We start from the raw sequence: 23,457 nt of genomic DNA, 5'->3' as shown, positions 1-23,457 counted from the left end.
AGATGCATACTGCCTCTGCCAGGAAAGCACGTTGGAACTGCAGGCTTTCTGTGATGATCCCCGAAATGCAATGTGTGCATGAATATTTTCATTTCATGAAAAGAATTTTAGAAATAAAGTGGTTTGCACTCATTGTACATAATTCAAGTGAAGGCTGAGGTTTTAGATATATATTTTAAATTTAGCCCTTATTTTGATGTAATTGTAGATTTACTTGCAGTTGGTAGAGGTAGAACAGGGATCCTGTGTACTTACCCCTTCCCAGTTTCCTCCAAGGTACCACTTGCAAAACTGGGCCTGTGTCGGGAAAACGCAGAACATTCCAGAGAATACCTCAGGGGGCCTCTGGAAGCCACACCACTATCACCCTTGCCCCATCCCCGACAAGCACTCAGCCAGTGTCCATTTCTATACTTTGTTATCTCATCATCTCTAGAGTGTTCCTGGAAGGAATCGGGCAGAATGCACCCTGGGGACTGGCTGTCCTCAGCATGCTTCTGTGCAGACTGCTCCAGGGGGCTGTGTCTTGAGGTTCACTTCTTTACATTGTTGCATAGTGCTCCACTGCAAGGATGTACCACACTTTGGGTTATTTCCAGTCTCAGACTATTACAAATGAGAATCAAAGGCATTGCAACCACCCAGGGGCAGGTTTTCACGTGGATATGCCTTTTCATTTCTCTGGGGCAGGTGCCCAGGTTAGGGCTGCTGGTTGAGCATGTGATAGTGCCATCTTCACTCTTGCCAGCAATGCCCAAGTTACTCACCAGCACCCGGTGCTCTCTAGTCTTCTCAGCTGGGTGGATAGGTGTGTGTGCCCTCTCTCCCCATTTCTCTGCCGACTTGGTTTTATTTTTTTTTTGAAGTTGAATATTTCATTTCTTGTTTTGTTTCGAGCTGTTGCTTCAGCGTATAAAGAGAGCACAGTAAACGCAGCATAATGAGACATGAAGACAGTACTGCTCTTCTGACACTGCACTCCAAGCCCAGTTTTTTCCAATGGGAAGATCATTAAGTGATTGACCCTAATCCAGAGATGGACCTAAGCAAGCTGCGATGCTACATAAGGCTTGTAACAAGACCTCCTTGAATCACATTCTTTTAATAAGTAGCTTATACCACAAATTATCCTGAACTCTGAACACCACACAGGAGGAGTGTACAGGTGCACATTGTGTTCATCTGCCGTGGTTGGGAAGTTCCGGGGTCTCCTCCCCAGGAGCAGTGAGGTCATTTCTGTTGAAGTCTGCTGTCCCCCACAAACTGAGACACCTGGCTGAAGCCGTCCCACACCCGTCTACTCGGGGTGCACTTTCCCTCCTCAGTGGCCTCTGCGTGTTTCTCAGCTGCCCCGTCACTCACTCAGTCGTCCACTCTGAAGGGCCTCCCAGGTCACCTTCATCAGCCAGCCGTCTTCATGACAAGGCTGGGTCACAGCCCTGGGTTCTCTGCACTAACCCAGGTTTCCCTGGGAATGTCCAACATCCTGAAATCAGGTTATTAAAATGAAAGACTCCTAGCTCGTGGGCACTCGAGAGGACTTGCGGTGTGGCACAGGCTGGCAGGTGGGTCGGCTGGGGTGGCACCGGTGTTCGGGAACCTCCTGTCTTGCTAAAGCCGCGACTGGATCACCGCCTCAGGCCTGAATGTGGCTCGGGGTCTCACGGGGTCCGTGCACACGAGCACTGTGTCCAGTCAGGCCCTGGGGTGCTCGGCTCCCTTGCAGATGGGTCCGACTGCCTAGGACACGACCTGACGGCACCAGGCCCTCGGACACTTGTGAACGACTGACCAGGGAAGGAGGAAAATGCAGCCCAGGACCTGATGATTCTGTCAACGACTCACTGAGGCTTGAGTAGCAGGAACCTATTTTTAGTTAATACACTATTTTCCTCTTGTGGGATATTTTTTTTTTTTTGGCTAAAGATTGAAAAGTGTTTATCATAAAACAAGAACCTTGGAAAGTGGGAGTTGAAAGGAGACTCCTGTCACTCAGGGGGTGACTACGTGGAGAGACGCCGTGGCTAGACAGCCCCAGGGCTGTTGGTTTTGTAAGTTAGGAATGTGGCCCGGGTCCACGGTCCACTTGTGACAGGGCCGAGGGGTCGGTTGCCGAGAGGCCAGGAGCACGCCCCAGGAGGGCAGGGAGACATCACTTTATTGGGAAAGCTGGCCACGAGGTCAGCGGCTGCTCCAAGCTGAGTTCAGTGGTGCCAGGCTGACCATGGCACCTCCTCCTCACATGGAGCCTTGGCAAAGAAGTGCCTCTGTCCCCCAGGACCGCTCCAGAAAGTAGCAGTGGTGCTTGTCCAGTGGCAGCAGCTGGACAGAGCAGGACCCTCTCCACGGTGTCCTCAGCTGTGCCACGTGACCACAGGAGGTCAGTAGGTAGAAGCCATGGCACTGTGAGCTAGCTTGGTCTCCTTGGCTCCTCGGGTGGCCGGCGTTCCCAGGGGTGGCTGCTCTGGGGTCCACACAGATGGTGTCAGCCTGGTGTGCACAAGCAGAGGCACTGTCCTCCTTTATTCTGACCAGGGCCTGTGCTCACTGTTCCCTCCAGCTGGCCCGGGCCTTGGGTACCCAGGTGCATCCCAGGGACATGCCATGCAGGGTGTTGCTGTTTGTCCCTTAGGATGACAGACACATGATCCACTGACACAGCTGCCCCAGCGTTGGTGGAGCCCGAGTGGCCCAGGGACTGAGTCCTCGAAGGGTTGGCCTCAAGACCAGTCCAAGCTGATCACCCCTCAGATGCAACCCTCAGCCCATGGGTGCAGATGGCTTGTCAGAGCTAAGAATTCAGTCAAAGGACATTTTTAGACGATGTGGAAAGCCCACAAAAGGAGGCTTCGTATGTCTGCTAGGATGAGGCCTAAGTTGTCAAAGTCTGTTTTAATAAACTGGGAAAACACAACTGTGTACATGGCAGCTCCGCTATCCCTGGGGCCATGGGGGACCCATGACTTCCCCTACCTGGAAAGAGGCAGTGGCACCCTGCGTCCCGCCCCACGGTGGCTGCCCCCTGTCCCTGCTGTGCCCTATAACAGGGCCGGCCCCGCTGCTCTGCGAGAGCGAAACATAGGCTCCAGAGGCCTTGGCTGGAGCGGGGAGACGTCCCCTGAATGCAGAAGGTCTGCAGGAGAGCCTGGGGGACCTGGAGCGTCCCCGGGAACGCCCGGAACCGCGGAGCACGGCACCCGGCCCTCTTCCAGAGGCAGTCGGTAAGAAGACTCAGTCACCAACAGAGGTCTCGAAACGTGAGCTGAGTGGAAGGTACGTGGTGTCACAGGGGAGAGTACAGCCACCAAGCTTCATCAGGACATCAGCGTGCCCCTGAGGGTGGAAAAGCTCTTCTGCCCAGCCGAGCGCCTTCAGCTGGGCCCTGGGTTGGTGTGGACGAGGGTCACTGCCTTCACAGGAACATCCTCCGCAAGGCAAACTGGAGGGAAGTGCGATGAAGTTCATTTCAAAGACCCACCCTGTGTGTTTCCAAGGTGGTGTTGGAGTTTTTCCTCTCTCAAGTCTTCTTGTTGCTTTCTAATCCAATCTGGATGACCCTAGGACATTTTTTACCTTTATTCGTGGTTCTAAGAGGACAGCGTGAAGATTTTGGATTTCATTTCCATTTGAGTAAACCTGAATGGTGGATTTGCTGGTGATCTTCAGCAATCCTTGAAGGTATATAGGCACATGCAAGCACCTTCTCTAAGTGCATCCTCAGCCATCTTAACCTGCCTTTCTGCGTAACTGGCATAAGCTTCAGCTAAGGGTGGGCTCAGTGTTTCCGTTTGTTATACACCATGAGCTAAGGAGCACTTAGCTCTTCACTCACATGCTCTGTTACCACTGTCTCCATGTCTGCCCTGCGTCCCACCCTGTCCCGGTCTCTTCCTGGACTGTTGTGTGGGTTTCCGTCATCTTTCAGCCTCTGCCATGCTGGGAGAAGAGTGGAATGACAGCAGGCTCCTCCAGTTCACCTTGACGCAGCCTTACCTGCACTCCCCCTGTCACAGAACCTACTCAGAAACTCCAGCACTGTCCTTCTCTTGATCTCCACAGAAATTGTTTCCATGTGAAGTTCCTCTTCTCAGAACATCAATGCTGATGCGACATTGAGGTGATAAGAAGAATGAGGGGTCAGCCCCTGTGCCCTGTAGCTCAGAGAGAATCGCCCTGACTCACTGCCAGCCTTACAGTGGATGAGACCTTGACTTAGTGGGAGAATCCTGAAAGTGCTGGAGAACTCCTTTAGCTCTGTGGAATGCGGTGCTGAGCCTGCAGAGACTGGGTTCCCCACAGAGCCCTGAAGACGTGAGACGCAGAGGCTGCACCTCGGCCGTGACCTTGTCCTGCGGCACCTGGGGACCCTCGTGACATGGAGCTTCCCCGGAGCGTCCTACAGCTCCAGGTCGTGAAACAGTGACAGGCCTTTCTCCTCTGGGAATCCAAAGGACGCCTAGTGCACACCTCCAACGCCAAAGTGGGCTCAGCACAGGAATGCCAGGCAGAGGGGGCAGAGGGGACACGGGGTAGACGCAGAGGTGGCCGTTCATGACCACAGCAGCTCATAGTGTATGGGGGACTCTGACCGTCTGTGTGGTCCCCAAAGGTTCCCATTGTTTCAGGCACCTCATGAAATCAACCCCTTTTGGACGAACCGACCTTCCACACAGACACAGGATCATCCAGGTCACGTTCCTCGGAGCAGCGGTGCCAGTTCTAAAAGTGCCAGCTACCTCAGTGAGCATGAGGGTTGAGGTTACAGAACGAGACCGTAAGGAGGTCAGCGAGAAGGACCACCCAGGAGAAGCCTGGGCCCGTGGATAGGCAAACAGATCGAGAATGATCCCACTGCCACGTCTCTATTAGAGGTAAGGAAGAAAGGTGTTTAGGAGGAGGGAAAATCCAGCCAGGTTGAAAGTCTAGGGTGAGCGAAAGGAAGACACAGTGAGCAAGTCGGTAAATGTACACAGAAACGTAAATGATGGTAATGATGCTGCTGCTTTTAATCCACAGCATCTACAGCCCCAGCAGACAATGGCCAAATCTAAGGTTTCAAAGAAGAGCTGAAGTACTTGACAGCAGCAGCATGTCGTAAGGGGGGAATGATAAAAACCCAAGGGTCCCAGGATTTGGGACGGGAAAGTAGGGATATTGTAACTTGGCACACGTGGAAATTTCTAAGGAAATGTTAAAATGGAGACTGGAGAACACAAAAACTGATCAGCACAAAACAGGCAAAAGGTAAGAAAGAAGGGGGTGAGGGGGAAGGATGGAGCCGGTGGGGAGAATGAGGCTGGTCCAGGCCAGGCCCACCAGGGACCCGACGCCAGGCTCCTGGGAAGTGGGAATCCGGAGGCAGCAGCAGAGGTCACGTGGCACAAGGGCACACAGGGCACACGGGGAGGGTCTCCACAGCAGCAGTCCATGGAAGGCCAAAGAAATCGGCCCAAGGCAACCAAGAGGGGGGACCAGAGGTGCACTCACACAGTGGGCACTGCCCAGCAATGACCACAGATGAACCAGAGCACGGCACCTCTGCCGGGGCTCCCAGAAACACCCCAGCAAGAAGGAGAGGATGCCCCAAGGGAACATGGACGGCTCCCCAGGGCAGATGCAGCAGCACACCCACAAAGTGGCACACATTGAGGGCAGCTCCCTGGAAAAGCCAGCGGATGGCAACCTGGGGGCAGGGTGGTGGCTGCCTGTGGGGGAGGGGGAGCTGGGAAGGGGTACGTGGGTCACACTGGTGTGAGGACGGTGTTCCAGCTCTGCAGGGGGCCACACCCACGTTCTCTTTCCTTCCTGCTGTGTTGTAGACACACCTATGCAGACATGTGAAAGTACAGAACCAACCAATTAGAGGAAAAGATGGAGTCGTTAAGACAGCCTCTGCCTCAATTAGTTGGAGAGGAGGAGGGGCCCAGTTAGCAGGCTCTGCACTTCCTCTCCTTGGCTGAGCTAATTACCTAGATATTAGTCTCTCCTTTACTGAGTGCTTAGCCAAAGATCAGTGAGCCTAAGTGATCATTAAGTGCTAATTAAGACCTAATGAGCGGTGCTGGGAATCGAAGCAGCTCTGACCAACCAGAGATCCTTGAAGCCCTTAGCGTGACACTTGCTGTTGGGTCTTTGATCCTTTAACTGCATGGTCCCCCCTTTTCTGTCTCACATTTGGCTAAACATTTCTCAAGAGTAAAGAGCAGGTCTTCTTTATCTCTATATCCAAGTGGATTTTATTTATATATGTATGTGTATGTGAATATAAATGTAAGTATATACTATAAATATGTACATATGCATTGTGTATGTGTATGTGTGTGTGCATATGTATGTAAAATTTCCAGAATGTACAAAACTGAGAGCAAAGCCTACTCATTGCTTTAAATCTCCAGGTGTGTGGAGAGATGGGTGGGTACACACGTGGGGTTGGCGCGCCTGGAAGAGAAGGAAGACTGTCCCTCGTATTCTCATGAGCACTGCAGGGCCAGCGAGACCTGTTCTGGTAGAACAGGCAAACTTGGAAAGGTGTCCACGGCTGGATCTTCAGGTGTGCCCTCCTAATCCAGCACGGCATGAACAGGTGGCATCTAGAGACTGGAGTGGAGAGGGCCTTGCGCTGGCCTTGGGTTTGTGCTGGGTCTGACCTGGGCTGGCTGCGTCCTCACTGCTGAACTCGGGCTGGGTTTGAACTGCTTGTGTGGGGGATTTCAGAAGCAGGGGTTGGGGGTAGTGAAAGGGTCGCAGCGACATCAGAGCCTCGGGTCACCAGGCTCCAGAGGTCTCACAGACTCTCTGCCAGCCTATTTTGTGACACTGGCTTCTGCACAAAGGACTTGAAATTCTAATGCTTTTTTTTTGGGGGGGGGACACCAAAGGGATGGATATCATTTTCAAATCTTTTGTTAGGATTGGGGTGGCCAAGTTGGAACTCTTCAGAGTGAAAGGGGTTATCAATAACAACCCCAATAGTATCTGTGGGACCCACGGCATTCTGGGTAATACTGACTACTCATGCCCTCTGACCCCTACCATCCCACAGTCAGCAGAGGATTCCCATCAAGTTGAGGGTCATCAGTCACCTTGAAGGCTTAGACTCTAAGAAAATTCTCCCTATTTTATTTTACTTGAGGTTCCTTGGGATTAGTGATCTTTATTTGAATCATTTAAACTACCATGGTTTTTATTAAAATATTTTGAAAGAGCAAATCAGGCAGGAATATCCGTGTGTGTTCTCGGTATAATGCGACACCTTGACTCATTTCGTAATGGCTGCACTTTCAGTATGATTTTGCTGGGATTCGTTCAAGGCGACACCATCTCCAGGCTGATTGTGCACGGAGCGTGCTTCACTCACGAGGCTGTGACTACAGGGCACCTGCCGAGCCTCAGCTCTTCACCTGGTCTTGTCTGTTCTCTGCAGCATCCGTGGCGTCCACCTGCAATGACCCAGGGATGCCGCAGAATGGAACCCGCTACGGGGACAGCCGGGAGCCTGGAGACACCATCACATACCAGTGTGACCCCGGGTATCAGCTTCAAGGACAAGATAAAATCACCTGTGTGCAGCTCAACAACCGCTTCTTCTGGCAACCAGACCCTCCTACATGCATAGGTATCGGGCCGCAGAAAATAAGAAATTCGTGTTTGGAAATACATGCATGCTGACAGCAGCATTGCTCAGACCATACAGTATGTTTTCAGAAAGACTTTTCAAGAGTTTCTTAAATGTCCTTGGGCATATTATACATTGATTTACTCAATGTATGGTAATTGACTTTATCTAACATTTCAGGTTCATAATAATTCTTGTTTAAATGTATGTCAATCAAACCACTGTAATTTAAAATTCCAGTTGATTCAAAATTTGTAACCTGCCCTCACTGTTTCCTTTCCTAATGGAGATACATGTCCTTAAGCAAAACCTACTCACTAAGAAGGGCTTTCTCTTTTTAGATGTTTTTTTTTTTAGAATGTCAGTACATTTTCAATAGAATACTGAAAACTAGAAATTATACTGCTTTTGTGAGAATGAAAAAGAAACTTATTTTTAATATCCATTAAAATTGTATTGTTTCACCTTACTAAAAGAATAACAAATGGTTCTGTAGACTGTAGCTTTCCTAGATCTCTATCACAAATGCCATTTTAGGGAAATATATGCTCTTATATAAAATACAATTACACATAGGCTGTCTATCCATTCGATGAAATATTTTAACATGAAATACTATTTAGAGCATTTTATCTTAATTTCTAAAAAGAAACTCGAGTAGGCTTTCTTATCTTAATGAACTGTCACTGTTTAGTTGTGCTTCATTATATTCTGCTTGAAAACGTGAAGTGGAACTGACCCGTGAGGGCGGCGGTGATGGTGAAGCGGTGTGCTCACCAACTCTGCGTGAGTGCTCTCGAGGGAGCTTTGGATGTCCAGTGCACAGCAGCCCAGCCCCTCTGTCCCCGTGGAGCTGGGCACATGCTGGCCATGGTGCTCTGTGGGCCCAGGAGACATGAGAGCCCCTGCTTAGACCCTCAGCCCCTGGCTTGTGCCCAGGGACATCCCCTGCCTCCTGTGAGCCCAGCCCTGTTCCAGCTCAGGCCGAGGCTCAGGCACCTTGCAAGATCCTCTGGTTTTCTTCAAGTGGAGTAACTACCTATCAATGAAACCATCGTTTAAAAGTCTTTGACCTATTTTTAAATTAGGAAAGGAATTTTTCCTTCCGTTTATGGGTTTTCAAGCTCAAGGAAGAAAATACTAAAAAGCAATACCTCTATGACTTAATCTCTTAAAGGAAATGTATCATTTCACATTGACTCAAACATGAAATCGTGAAGTTTGATTATCTTACCAACTATAGTTTTTTCCTTGATTCATGTCTTCATTACCTAAATTTGAGCAGCAACTAAAGAGTGTATTCCTCAGCCAAAAGCTCGCATCATACTTTCTATCTTGACCATCCATTGCAAGGATGCAGGCAATTGACTGCTCTCCTGTGATGTCGGCAGCTGGACCTGCAGACACACACCTAGATAGCGTGTAGCAGAAAGCTAACAGACATGGTGAATCGATTTCACAATTTCCTTATGTACCTAGTGACCTACTTAAAGTCCTTTTAGATGACAGAGTCCTGCATGGCTCTTCTGAAGTTGAAGGTTTTGCTTTCAGCATGAGACTCTTGTGCATTTTCACTCCTCTGGGGCAGAGGCGTGGCCTCTCCTGGCAGCCTGCACCCTGTGAACCAGTTTATTTTGATTAGATTGAGTTTGCAACAAAACATACTGGATTTAGTTGGGTTTCTTCTCTTGAAAAACTGTCTTCAGGAATGTTAAGTAATTGAAGACCCACAAAGTCTTCTTTTCTTTCTTTTTTTCTGAAAACAATCATCAGAGGGCATTTTCTTTTCTAATTAATTTTTTTCCTAAACTTATGTATGACCAGGGGTATTAAAAAGCCCCCCTGTGGTTCCGGAATGCTGCGGTCTAGCTGGAGTGGTGTCCTAGAACAACTTGATGAGAAGTCACTGTGTTTGACAGGAAAACCCCTAACCCACATGCTCACAGAGGTGTCCACACTGTGTGCTAGCAAACAAACTGAGGTGTTTTAACATTGTCCTGTAACAGCAGGTTTAACAGAAGTGTCTTCTAGTGCGTGAAATAATCCTAAACATTTCAGATTCAACAACATAAAGTGGCCCTCCTTCTAACACTGAGTTTATGTCATGAGTGCTTTACTAACATGAAGGTGAACACGTCCACCTCACAACTAAAGACTGAAAAAGGAGCTCAATCTGTCACTATCCACGAAGTGTTCCTTTTAATAGGATATTCTAAGCACTATGATAAAATATTTTTAGGAGTCAGTGTTCTGGCTCCTGTTCATTGTGTGTCCTAGGTGCCATTGTGGGTGTGTGTCCCTAAGGGCTGTGCACATAAATGTCTGTGACATGGAGATCAAGTAGTTGGTCCAATCCAAAATTATAGGAAGAAACTTGTAATTGCCAAAGTTCTAAAATTCTCCCTAAAAAATGAGATGGGGCGTTACGTAGAATTTATTAACATGAAAAACATACCTCTGGCTCTGAAATGTCGGGATGGATGGGAACGCACAGCGCGAGGGCCTGAGTGGTCCCCTGCACTCTGCCAGCCCTCTTCTGACCTAACTCGCCCTCTGTGACTTCTGTCCTGCCAGCGGCGTGTGGCGGCAACCTGACGGGCCCTGCAGGAGTCATCCTGTCCCCTAACTACCCTCAGCCGTACCCTCCCGGGAAGGAGTGTGACTGGCGAGTGAAGGTGAACCCGGACTTCGTCATTGCCTTGATATTCAAAAGGTACGGCTCAGCAGAGCGCCTCTGCTCAGTGGGCTTTCAAACGTCACGCCTGAGTGACCTCCCTGACCCTTCAGTGTCCACCTCTGCACCTGGGCTACCTTGGTTTTGTCCGCACGTGTAGGGTGACGGGCTGCAAAGGCTGGCTCTGCTGGGTGGCACTCCGTGGGCCAGGCACGCCTCCAACTGCAGCTCATCGGCTGCATGACCATTCCACCCTGAGGTCTGCACTCACAGGACATTCAGAAAGAATGGAATACAGCAGGTGCTCTGGGATGATTCTAGCCAGAGCCTCCCGCTTCTCTAGTGTACACTTTCCATGGCTGATGATCCCAAAGGCAGCACATTGATATCATGCAGAGGGTTAGGAGTAGATGAGCTTTGAAAAAAATTGGTTGCTGGGGGTTTTGAATTGTCAGGTATTGGTCTGAAAAATGTGACAGGTCCTTCCTGCTGTACTAGATGATAAAAGTTCAAGCACTATTAATATTTTATAGGTTCTACAATATGCTATCTTATTACACAGTACACCACAGTTCAATTTTATTGACTCCCAAGGTCTCCTCTAGTGTTCCACTTTGGTCTTGGAATTGGATGAATGTGATGCTTTTCAAGGTAACCGCTGCAGTGGACTGTCCCGCTGGCCGCTCAGAGGTCCAGGCACAGTGGTCTAATCCTATGTCTCCATCTGCCTGGGAGCAAGCTATCTTTTTAGGCTCTGTGCATCAACATTCAGGCCTCGCTGTGATTACCCTCCTCCACTTTCTCCTGATGAGATCCGAGTCAGTGTAATGTGAAGGATCCATGATTCAGAATCTCAAGCAGTTGATAAGCCATCATTTCTGGAATTTTCTAAAACTACTACAAATTTTCCAAATGAAGAATACTTTTATGACACTCAACTAAACACACAAAACCAATGACCGTTTGCTGGCTATGTCGTTGGGTATATGTTTTTTAAAAGGCTGAATTCTAGTAATGCCCTCATTGAAACCAGGTCCAGTGCCAGGAGATTAAGAGTAGAGTAGAATCCAAGGCCAGCTGGGAGAGAGGGAGCCCCGTTCAGGAATCTGCCATCTTCCATTGCTGACCGAGTGTCCAAGTTCCCAAAGTGCACCTCATGGGAGGACTCATGAAGCAGTTGTATTAGCCAAGTTTTTCAGTGTTGCAGAGGTCTCTGTAGCAAGTCTTCTGCAGAAGGCCCCGACATCTCTTCCAACTCTTACAACCTAGAGATGGTTACCTGATCCTGCAGCTTCTCCCATCTGTACGTTTGTGTGGGCTGGGGTGGACCCTAATGGCTGTACCTGTGGGGTAGGGAGGTGAAAGCCAGAGCCCTGGGCAGGATCAGAGGTGCTTAAGGGCCCAACAGGAGGCTGCCCCAGGCTTGCTCAGCCTTGAAAGCACTCACAGGCCTTATAGTATGTTCAGCTGTCACAGGTAGAAATAAGCTCTTCAAGGAAACTATAATTAATTGAATTTTCAACGCTAGACTTCTATGCATGAACTACACCATGTCTAAAATGAGATACCAGATGAAATTTGCTTCCTGAGTTGTGTGTCTGATTGCATTTTCAGTGCACAACAAATAATCTATAATAATAATTTGCTTTGCCAAACATTGGGGATGGAACATGGCCAGATTCTAATAACATCCTTGCAAAATACTCTGAAAAAATTATTATCCCAATAAAATTCTCCTTGGTCTATACAATTCCCATTAGCCTCCCAAATTTAGCAACTCTGATGGTTTACTCCTTCATTTCTGACTTCACTGAACTTGCAAATAAACAGACAAAGAAAGCAGGTACAGCTTGCTGCAGACACTGTGTTCAGGGCCTCCCACTGGCAGGAGTGAAGTGCAGCCCAGACCTGCAGGGGCGGTGAGATGCAGGGCAGGGCAGAGCCCTGCTGTTCGCAGACCTCTGTGCTTCAGGAAGAAGCCCATGACGTGGGAGGGACTTCCTGTCCTGGCTCTTTCCTGGACTCTACAGACAAAAGAGAGCCCTGTGACGTGACCACAGAGACACCCTGGCGTCTCTGTCTCAGATACCAGAAATTCCTGTGACAGGATAGTGGTTGAATTAAGTCCTGGATGTGAGAGGAGAGGAGAAGGGCAGGCTGGCCAGCGTGATGACCCGCCCCCAGTGGCTCCTCCTGGTTGGCTGATTGAGTCCACCCAGCTCGTAACACCTGGCCAGCCTCAGACTCCCATTCCAGAGTGCCCATGGCCCAGCTCCCAGCCTGTGCCAGGCTCACCCCACAGCAGCCTGCCCTGGACACTTCAGGGAAAGCCCGCTCCCTACGCCAGTCTGTGGGGACAGGCTGTATGTCGGCTTTGGAGAAGGGGAGAGTCAAAACCGAGAGCAGGGTCTGGGAGGCAGGAAGGGAGGGAGAGCCAGAGCTGGACTAGTCGGGCTTGACACTTGATACCTGAATGTTCACACTCTGCCCTGGTGGGACTGCTAAGATTGGCCCATTTGTCTAAGGAAAGAGAGACGATTACATTTTTTAAAATTAAACAAAAAGCAGTTTCAAAACTGTAAAAGTATATAGTAATGCCAAAGATATATTCACATAAAAACCAAATATTAGTAGGAATTCACTCCTCTGGGCCTACTTCTTTCAAATCACATCTCATGAGCCAATTCAGGACACGGGCAAGGGTGTCACACCAAGGTTACTATGATGTGTTTCTCTTAGCCATCTTCAAAATTGTGCAAAATACCAAGAGTATTCACCACCATTGGAAATGCCATTTTAACATTTTTGCTCATTATTACATGTTGATTTTTGATTTCCCTAATTACTAAAATTATTATACAAAATCAAACAAAGTCGCCTGGTCCTCTCCTGGAAGACAAGGTGTCCTTGTCTGGGGACCAAGTGTAACCGGTTCTGTCCTTTCAGTTTCAACATGGAGCCCAGCTACGACTTCCTGCATGTCTACGAGGGTGAGGACTCCAACAGTCCTCTCATCGGAAGCTTCCAGGGCTCTCAAGCCCCGGACAGGATCGAGAGCAGTGGGAACAGCCTTTTCCTGGCATTTCGGAGCGATGCTTCTGTGGGCCTGTCCGGGTTCGCCATTGAGTTCAAAGGTACGAGGTGGGCTGACTGGCGGGGTGCTGGCCTGTGTCCGACTGGGTTTAGTTGTGCACTTTCCTCACGAGGTCTTCATATCTTCTAGCCTGTGCTATCAGCATGTCCCTCCTCTGTCCCCTCTCTAGTGAGACAAAATTCCAGAGACACGTTTCTGCCTGGGCTGAGAGAAACCAAGATGGGAAAATATTTTCCAAGTTCACAGCTGTTTAAAAATAAATGATGGTTTACATCTTCAGTAATTTGATGATGTTATCAGCAGATATCTTCTGATGTGTTTCTTAAGGATGACTGAATTTTACTACATCATATTATCACAGTTTCATCTCAGCTCCTTTCACTGTGACCAGCCGCTGCCTGCCTGGTCTTCCCAGGGGCTTCTGGTTTTGTGAGGAGCCCTGGCCCTGGGCAGGGCACCGTGCTCTGGCTGGGGGGTCAGTGACCCACTTTCGGTCCACCATGCCCTGCCATTGACATCCACCAGCACTGAGCATTTTACCTTTGAACCCATGAAAAAAAAATTTATTTTTTCCAATCTATTTCTCATGTAAACAAAGAAAATGTGAGGTATGATGCAAAGAATTAGAGAAGACAATTTACTCAAATATTAGTTTATCATACTGCTTTATCAAAAATTTAATAGAAATATTTATTAAAACTTCTTGAATTCCATTCATAGGTGGAATTATAAAGGAAAACAGGGTACATTTCAATTCTGTTACTTCTTTAATGGGTTTATTTTTTTTTCATGATTTTAAATATAAAATTAATCTATTTTCCCAAAAACATAAAAATCTTATAAGTCTTCATTAAAATGTACAATAAAAAATTACAGGATTTAGCAATCAGAGGAGGGCTTGTGCCTTTCAAATAGAAACTATCACTTTTATGAACTACTGTGACACCACTCATTTACCACACTGTCAAGAAAGTTCTCGTGTTAACAGGAATTCTCTAAAACGTACCTCACCAGGTGTGTCTGTTCTTCTGAAGCCCAAAACAAAGCAAAACCAAGGAGCAAGACAAACCTGAATCCAATGCCAGAATGCATGTTGCTCCCTGCTCAGACGCCTGCTCTTCTCCCAGGCATTCCTAGGGAGTCGGTCGAGGGCTGAAGGGGAAATGGCCCATGAGAACATACATGCAACCTTCTGAGGGGTTCTTGGGTAAAGCAGCTCAGCCACCTGAGAGAGGGCTGTAGCTCTTAGTGTTTAAAAGGTTCTTCTATAGAGTCCAAGAAAAACAAATCCTGGGAAAGCAATGCCAGTGCTACCTCACCGGCCAAGAGTGTTACTGCCATCCGAAGGCAGGTGGGACCCAGGGCACAGGGCAGCAGCTCTCAGGGTCACTAGAGGGACCCGGCATGCTCCATCCACTTGGCCCCCAGAGCAGGAAGACGCACAAGTGTTCCTAAGCAGAGCAGACAAGGACAACAGCAGGACACTCATGTTATGAAGTCATCCAATTAGGAAACGTGGCATGTGGTAAGCAGAGAGGGCCAGTGATTTATCACCGGGGTCCTGAACTGACAGCTAGGTAAAAGGAACCAAAAGATGAGATGCCACTCATTTGAAAAAAAGCCACTATCAGATCTGGAAATCACAGGCACAAAGTGGCAAGCTGTGTAAGTGAAGCTTCACCAAACAGCCAGCCAAGCTACAAGAGATTTACAGCAAAATATGATCAAATGGATGAAAAGGCTGTGGATACATACTGATGGACAGGCACTGAACACTTTCACTCTTTTCAGGGAGAAAAAATGTAACCAAGATTAATACTTGTAATCACTAGATGCTCAGCACCTTTTGTTGGGTAACAGATCAAACAACAGGAACAGGGAACGGCTTTTACCTGCGTAGAGTTGTATTTTTTCCTCCCTTAATTTCTTAAAGGTTCTATGTTTTTCATGGCATTTAAGGCTGCTATAAGAATCATGAACATGTCAGCCACCATTGAAATGTACAAATAGGTTTTCAAGGAAGCGTTCAGAGAGCGCTCGTCCCCACGTACCACTCTGTGCTTGGCAGGAGACTAACAACAAAACAGGTGTAAAAAAGCCAAATGGAGGCAGGAGCCAGGTACAGAGGCAAAGTGGCAGAATAGCATAAAGGCAGCAAGCCCCTGGTTCAAGCTGCCAGCCTTATTTATATCAACAGGTCACCTTAGGTCACTGGCATCAGTAGTGCATTGTTGTTCAGGCAGGTTACAGAGCTAGCAACATTAGGCAGCTTATTCCTCAGTTACATACTACAGGTGCAATGTGAAATGTTGGGAGCCTTGTGTAGCTCTCAAGAAGTTACTGTTACATGGACAAGTTCAGGCTCAGCAGTGCTTGGTGACACACTGTGGTTGTCTATCCAGAGAGTTCCTTTATTCCCAGGAGCTGAGTGCCTGAGATCAAGGTGGAGGCTGATAAGACTCTAGCACAGAGCCTCCTCAAGCAGGGCACTGCCACAGCACCTAGGTATTACACATGTATTAGTTATCTTACTAGTTCCTGGAGAAAACTGCAGAACATTCCAAGTGTGGAAATCAGAGTGCCTGCCCCGCAACGCACCCTGGGAGTTTGCTCACAGAGGAACGCTGTACATTTCCACAGCCAGAACCCTTACAGTGAAGCCCATGGAGAAGCTTCACCACTGTGTCTGCATCATGGACCCAAATACGCAAATAAGCTACACGTTGTTACATGTCAGAAATCACTGCAATAGATGGAATATTTAGCATGTTTAAAAGACGAAAATAAGAGATTGAGTGAACCATTGCAGTGAAATCTCTATTTGGCTGATGTTAAAATACAACCACAGATGCGGAATGAACCCAGCCAGGCAGCCCTCTTTGGCTTCCTGCAGGGTTTTCCAAGGTGTGGGAATGTTGTTTTCTGTTCTCTTCCATTGCACAATGTCCACTCCTAGGAGGTGTGCTGGGCGGCCTCCCAAGCTACATTAGTACTACTCTGTGCACACCTGCGACAGGTTGTAGTGTCGACTTGGTCCAAGATTCACGTGTGGAATTGCCGGGAACGGTGGAGAGTGATAGACCATCAATAAGAGGAAATAACAGAAGCAAATCAATATTGATCCTGGTTAAAAAAAAAAAGACTTTCACTCTTCCTTTACATTTCCCAGAGATGATTACATTTGTTGATTTTCTATAATGAATAAAGGGATTGCTGTCCATGGATTTTTACAGAGAATAAGATTGACAAACCAAAAGGAAAAGAGCTAAAACACTCATTCTGTCTACTTTGAAGTTACCCTCGAGCCTAACCTGATAATAATCTCGTTATTCCCACACACATCCTCTCTCTGTCTCTGCCCCAGAGATTTTCATGACTTGAAGCTAGAAAGTGAAGTGTGACTTCTTTCTTGGCCACTGAAAGGCCAGTCAGGCTGCACTCCCTGGGCCACTAGCCTCACTGGGAACTTGACAAGGACATGAAGAACGTGCTTTTGTACACCACAAAAGCTATTCAAATGCTAAAATCACATGGACACATATATGTTGATTTAGTGACCTTTTGGATGGTCTGTTGAAATAGATAGTTTAAAATCTTGTGACAACTAGAAGATAACTGAAGTGGCCTGCAGAGCCAAGGTCTGAGAAGAAAGAGCTGTTTGGGGTGGACATTTGGCAATGCCCATGATCGGCTGCGATTGTCGGTGCCTATTGAGCGTCCGCGTAAGCGGGTCTCTCCATGGCGTTTCTGCCTTAGCCTGTCTCCGGCGTTGATGGCACGCATGCCCCGGGTGCCCTTTCCTCATTCCCTGTCTCCACTGCCCTGTCCCCTTGCCCTTCCCTGGTGGTGCCACTGCTCAGTGTCTCACTCAGAGGCTCCAAGTTGGACAGGTCTCTGCAGGGTGCTTGGTAGGAGTCAACCTGGCTTTGCGAACTTCAGATCCCCGCAGCCCTCACCTCGCCGAGGTGTGCTGAAGACGACCATGGGGCGTTTGACCACCCAGTCAACAGGTGATAACGGACCTCGAGAAGGCTCAGCAGTTTCCACAGTTAAGATGAAGCCATGGGTGGTGACTGCAGGCCAGACTCCACGTTTGACCGTCACCAGTCAGGAAATGTATCTTTCTTGCTACAATGGACAGTTTCCTATTAGGACTAACAGTGCAGAGAGCAACAGAGGAATCCAGACATCTTTCTGGGCTTGGGTTTAACATTTCCATCATCATGAGCAGAAAGTGCTCTTGACTCCGTGAATGATGCCATTTTCCTTTTGGGAAACCCAGTTTTCCCATCTCTCCCTACACGTGTGAAGTGATTACAAGTTGGTGTGACCTGTGTAAGAAGGTCAGAAAACGAACCTCAGCTTTTCCTGAATCAGTTCATGTGGTTCAGTACAAAAATCCACAGGCAAAAAAGGTGAATGTATAAAAAATATAAAACTGTATCTTTTTACCTAGATGAAAGTAATTTAATATCAATTCTGTAGTAAAATGTGATTTTTAAAAAAGAATATAGTTTTGGGGCTGGGGTTGTGGCTCAGCAGTAGAGCGCTCGCCTCGTGCTGCGAGACCCTGGGTTTGATTCTCAGCACTACATAAAAATAAATAAGTCTAATAAAAGTATAGTGTCCAACAACCACTAAATTAAAAAAAGAATATAGTTTGCTAAAAAAGGAATTTTCCTACTTTTAACTATGAGTAGGTCAAGTTAGTCATTAGGCAACCAATAAATATTTCTGAAAAAAATTCTTAGGCAGGGCATTGTGTGACCCCTAAACAAAATAAGCAAATGATGAACCAAAGGACGCAGAAGAATGGAGACAGCTCTCTCATGGATTGTGCTTTTGCTTCCTCTGCAGAGAAGCCCCGGGAAGCTTGTTTTGACCCTGGGAACATAATGAATGGAACGAGAATAGGAACGGACTTCAAACTGGGCTCCACTGTCACCTACCAGTGCGACTCTGGGTACAAGATTGTGGACCCCTCGTCCATCACGTGTGTGATCGGGGCCGACGGAAAGCCCTCCTGGGACCGCGTGCTGCCCTCCTGCAATGGTAGGTCTGGACGGGCTCTCCTGCAGAAGGCCGCGCTCTGCCTCGCGGAGCCTCACCTAAACGGCTTCACGCTGCAGTGCTGTCCGTCCTCCGCCACAGAGGACGCTCAGCTGAGGGCCAGCAGCCGGCTCCTGACAGTCCTTGACGGCCCCATCTAGCCCACACATCAGCCGTCCCCAGGGATTGCCAGGAGGGGATTTTTTTTTCTTTTACTCAGGTATTTTGATACTTTTAACTTGTTTTTGGGTATTTTAGACCTGCTCCACACAAGAAGTACAAATTAGCATTTTCTAAGTGTTTCTATGTTTTTTTAGGTGTTTCTGGGTTTGCTGATTAGACAGATGGAGACTATCTAAAGAGGGACAGGGAAATGGAGGGCGAGGGGCAGAGAAAGAAAATTTTAAAAGACATACATCTTTGGAACAGATATGTCATTTCCCCCAAAGCATTTACTGTGTAATTACTTATTGAGAGAGAAAATGAACAAAATCATCTTGTACAAATGAGATCAGCCTTTAAGATGAATCAAAGGTGAACTCTAGTGACAGAGGTCAGACAGCCCTGGGGTGGCCTCCAGGGGCTGGCTGCTCTGCATCTCCTCTAGGTAGCTTCACCAGAGACCCCTGGGCAAGACCTGCTCATGCTGTGGACAGTCTGCAGGTGTTGATTAAGAAAATAGGGGCAGGGGTCCAGCTCAGTGTGGGGCACTTGCCTAGCACGCACGAGGCCCTGGGTTGCTTCTGTTAAGTAAATGAATAAAAACCTAGAGGCCAAAGCATGTGGCCTCCCCATTACTTTAAGACATAATCTAAACCTGTGCAGGGGACGTATTTCCTCTAGTCAGCCTTGCAATTCCCCACTAGCATCGTCTCACCGGATAGGCATTTAAGAATTGTGTTTGTAAAAAACCCAAACCAGCAAACACAGCCCGTCCTGTTCTGTTCTGCTGTCTGGTTCATCCATTGTCTTTCTGAGAGCCTCCACGAAGGCCCTGTGTCCACCAGCACCAGAGGCTGTGAGGAGTAAGAACTGAGTGCATGATGCTAGGGTCAAAGAAAACCTCAACAAGATGACCCTCCCCGTTCTTACCTGTGGACCACAGGGATGCCTTCCAGGGGTCAGGAGGTAGGTGAAGGCGAAGGTCCTGAGCGAGGGGGCATCCTGTGGCCCCTGCTGTGAGGGGCCTGCAGTGCACCCTCTGATCCCCACTCTTCCTGGCTCCCAAGGAGGCTCTGTGTGCTCCCTGCTGAGCGTGGCACCCACTGGGACTCCCCAGGATTTTGCCTGTGGGGATGAGTGTTGGGGAGATAGCAGTAGAAGTGAAATGAAGGAAAGATCCTGGATTTTGTGAATTTTGCACACTGATAATATTAAAGGAATTTACTTTGTGCTAAATTCAAATGAAATTTTAATTTCCAGGCAATGGTGGCGGGTTAGCAGAGGATAAAATGGGACCCGGAAGAACAGGGAAGTCCCCCTGGAGCCTCCGTCTGTGATCAGATGTTGAGGTAGAGGTCTCCTCTTTTTTCCAAGTCTGAAGTCCCGTGAGGTCTGGCCTGGTTTTTAGACATTGATGCTCATGAAACACCGAACTTAGACTTCTGCTCATGGTCTTCCACTTGCATCTAAATAAAACTCCATATTGCAAATCTTGAAAGCAGAGATCCCGCCGCACCGTGTGTGGGATGGCTCACGGAGAGTGTGCATTTTGCTCATCAGTCAGTGCTAGTGGGTCACTCAGGCCAGCAATTATGCTTGGGGGCTTCTGCCACAGTTCAAACCTTTAGCAGTTTCTGTATTATAAGGCACAGCCAGTGAACTCTGCACCAGCTTGCATCAGATGCCTGGAACAATTTTTTCATGATGATATTATTGATGGCCCGTGGTTTTGTCCATGGAGGTTTGCTATGGAAGTGGAACTGAACTTGAAATAGCACAGAGCCCCTTTCTTGGTCAGGATGGCTCCCGTCTGCCAGAGTGGTCCCTGGTGTACTCAGCTGGAAGAAATGGTCACTTCACATGGAAGATACACAGTTAACCAAATTGGGGGTTAGGTTTCATTTGACTACCTGCCACGAGTGCTGTGGCAATCTTTATTCACCTACAAAGCAGTTTAGCAGGTTAGTTATCAAACGGGACACAATCATTTATTTTTATTCTGTGCTCACATTAATATAGAGTAAGAGAAGGAGCAGGTCTGCTTCCTCCCTTAGCATAGGAAAAGAGACAGAATGATTATTAAGAATCGACAAGCATTTTCTGCATGCTTTCTCAATTCCAGAAACTTTGTGGCCTGTGGGATGCATTCTTTAGTTGTGGTGATTTAAGTTTCAGGGAGGATGTCAGGCAGAAGTATATTTAGTGGTAAAAACAAACACCGTTTTTCTTCATTTCTTATTTGACTTTTTAGAACAGCAGTGCTCTTTTACTCAATCCTGGGACAAGGTGTTTGTAGCTGTACTACATCAGAAAGTGTTCTTCAGAAGAATAAATTTCTAATATCTAAAAATTTGGGCATCAAAATTTTGGCAAAGTGATTTTTTTCCATTTTTCATTTACACATTTTCTCTAAAATTTGAAATAGGTTATTTATTACTCTTGAAGAGTGGTGGTTGCAAAATGATCTGCATGAGTGTCACATGCCTAGGCTAAAAGGAGATAAGTCCCCATTTTTTGTTTGTATTTATTTTCACAACTTTGGTCTATATGCCTTTGAGAAAAAATAAGATATTTTCCTGAAATAGCCAGTTTGGATTCACGTGATGAGATGGAGATGACACTGAGTGGCACATCTACACAGAGGAGGGGGCTCCCAACACTTCCCTGGGTGCCTTCAGCTTTGGAGGTATCTTCCACCCCAAAGTGAAAATGATCTTTTTCTATTTAAAACTGTAAGACATCAATTTGGAATAATGAAGGCTTTCTGAATCCCAGCCTTGGCATGGAGGTGTGCTGAGCTCGCTCAGGTCTCTACCAGCCTCTGGAGAAGGGACCAGCGCACACCCATGACTCGGCTGTTTTTCTTTGACTTCTAGAATAGACTTAAAGCTTTCCAAGACACTGAAATACAAGGATTTGGGAAATTGGTGGAGAAACCATTAACTCTCTTGAAAATAATGAATGAGGTGTCTGAGCATTAGCAGTTGCATATTCTGAGTTTTATTAATGGTGGAGCATGTTCAGTTCATTAATAGGATTTAACTGTGCTGATTAACATTCAAAGGATTCAGTGTGCTCTCATTTCTATTTTTTGAAAATTACCATATCAAGGAGAAGCGAGCTGTAGAAATATGGACTTCTGAACCGTCTGAGTCCTAGCCAGCCGAGGGGTGTGTTCGATGAGAGGAGAGTGGGGCTGCAGGAGCCAGGCGTCAGGGTAGCAGGCTGGCAGCGGGCACTTCCATGCTGGCCCACTCTGCCACTGCACAGGCCAGGGCACACCAGCCCTCCACACCAACAGGAGGCGCAGAGGAGCTGGAGACTTGGAAACTGAGCACCGCGTGACCGTGCTTAGCTGGATGTCTGCTCTAGGGTGCCAATGCACACACACACACACACGCGCACACAGACGAACACACACACACACACACACACACACAGATAAACCCCCCACGCAGATGCACCCATACACACACACACACACACACAGAGATAATCCCCTCACACACAGATGTATACATTCACACAGACACCCATATGTACACATATACATACACACCGGCATACACACATACACAAATACGCACACACACACATATACACATGTATAATTCACACATCCATGTCGACACACAGTGATACCTAGATGCCCACAACCATTCACACCCATGTACACAGATACACAGAGATACATACATGTACACACACCATGTACACACAGAGGCACACCCACAGACACTGAGCTTTCTGTTGCTCAGCATCTTTCTTTCGGCCCCAGCTCTCTGGCTGTGTGTTCCTTGAGCTCTAAGGTGAACTTACAGAGACCCCAGAAGCATTCCCGAGTGCTACCCTTCAGCGGCGGGTATGAAATGCCAAGTTAAAACAAGCAGAGCCTGCAAAGGAAAACGTGCCACTCTCTGAGTTTCGTGTGAAGGAAACTGAAATGATCCGTGTCTCATGGTGACAGGATGACTGGGATCAGCCGCGGGTTTTGAGGAGCCTTTTAAGGGGATTAATTATCACTGTGGATCCGCCGGTTTTGTTGTTACCACAGCAGTTTTCCTTAGTATTTGAACCTGTCTGTGACGGTCGCCAGTAGATCCCCTCTAAGGAGGCGTGCCTGTGTGGCCTGGCTCCCTTGGGTCTCCCTGCAGAGCAGGACCTGGGCGAGCGCTCGCTGCACTTTCCCCCAGCAGCATCTGCTCCCAGGACACCTCTGGGCTTCAGCTCTGTCGCTCACACTGTCCTGCATGTCACTCTTTCACTCACACTGATCTCTTTCCAGCTCCATGCGGAGGCCAGTACACGGGATCCGAAGGGGTGGTCCTGTCACCAAACTACCCGCACAACTACACAGCTGGCCAAGTGTGCCTCTACTCCATAACCGTGCCCCAGGAGTTTGGTAAGAAAGTACTTGGCTTTCAGTTCATTGTCGTGTTTCTCACGCTTCTCTCAGGGCTCATTTTCCTGTCATTTGATAAATATCCAGCTCCTAACAGTGACATCATGCGGAGGTAGGGGTCGCAGCACAGGCGCAGACTCTCAGGTGCAGACCAGGTGTCCCTGAGCTCTTGACCAACGTGCTGCAGCTGCGTGTCCCCAGGAGTCTGACCCACAACCCCAGAACCTGGCCAGGGGTTCCCAATTTTTCTGAGGAATCACTCTCTCTGCTGGCTGCTTGCTTGGGCAAGGGAGGCCGCACAGCAGCCCTGCGGGGGGCAGGACACTTGCGTCCCTGGGCACAGTGGGCAGGTCTGTTAGTGGGCAGGTGGAGCTGTGGTCTCCTCTTCACCTCAGCCTTGACCCTGCACTGAAGGGAAAGCTTCTTCATTCTCCCAAATGCTCCAATTCCTCCAGTTACTT

The 23,457-nt window shown here is 48.0% G+C and overlaps 1 protein-coding gene across 2 annotated transcripts in view; it reads left to right on the top strand.

The window, feature by feature from the left end:
* The window catches only part of Csmd1 (CUB and Sushi multiple domains 1), a 1,629,066-nt gene that overhangs the window by 1,408,857 nt on the left and 196,752 nt on the right, over positions 1–23,457 (top strand). For both annotated transcript variants that reach the window (XM_040292009.2, XM_040292008.2), the window contains exons 27-31: positions 7,424–7,615; positions 10,190–10,328; positions 13,236–13,423; positions 18,241–18,435; positions 22,880–22,996. In XM_040292009.2, coding sequence (XP_040147943.1) covers positions 7,424–7,615; positions 10,190–10,328; positions 13,236–13,423; positions 18,241–18,435; positions 22,880–22,996 — 831 coding nt within the window. The remainder of the gene's footprint in view (positions 1–7,423; positions 7,616–10,189; positions 10,329–13,235; positions 13,424–18,240; positions 18,436–22,879; positions 22,997–23,457) is intronic.

The sequence above is a fragment of the Ictidomys tridecemlineatus genome, chromosome 14 (assembly GCF_052094955.1).
Source record: "Ictidomys tridecemlineatus isolate mIctTri1 chromosome 14, mIctTri1.hap1, whole genome shotgun sequence".
Classification (NCBI taxonomy): Eukaryota; Metazoa; Chordata; class Mammalia; order Rodentia; family Sciuridae; genus Ictidomys; species Ictidomys tridecemlineatus.
Note: the sequence above shows the minus strand (reverse complement) of the source record. Positions and strands in the feature narration are given on the sequence as shown.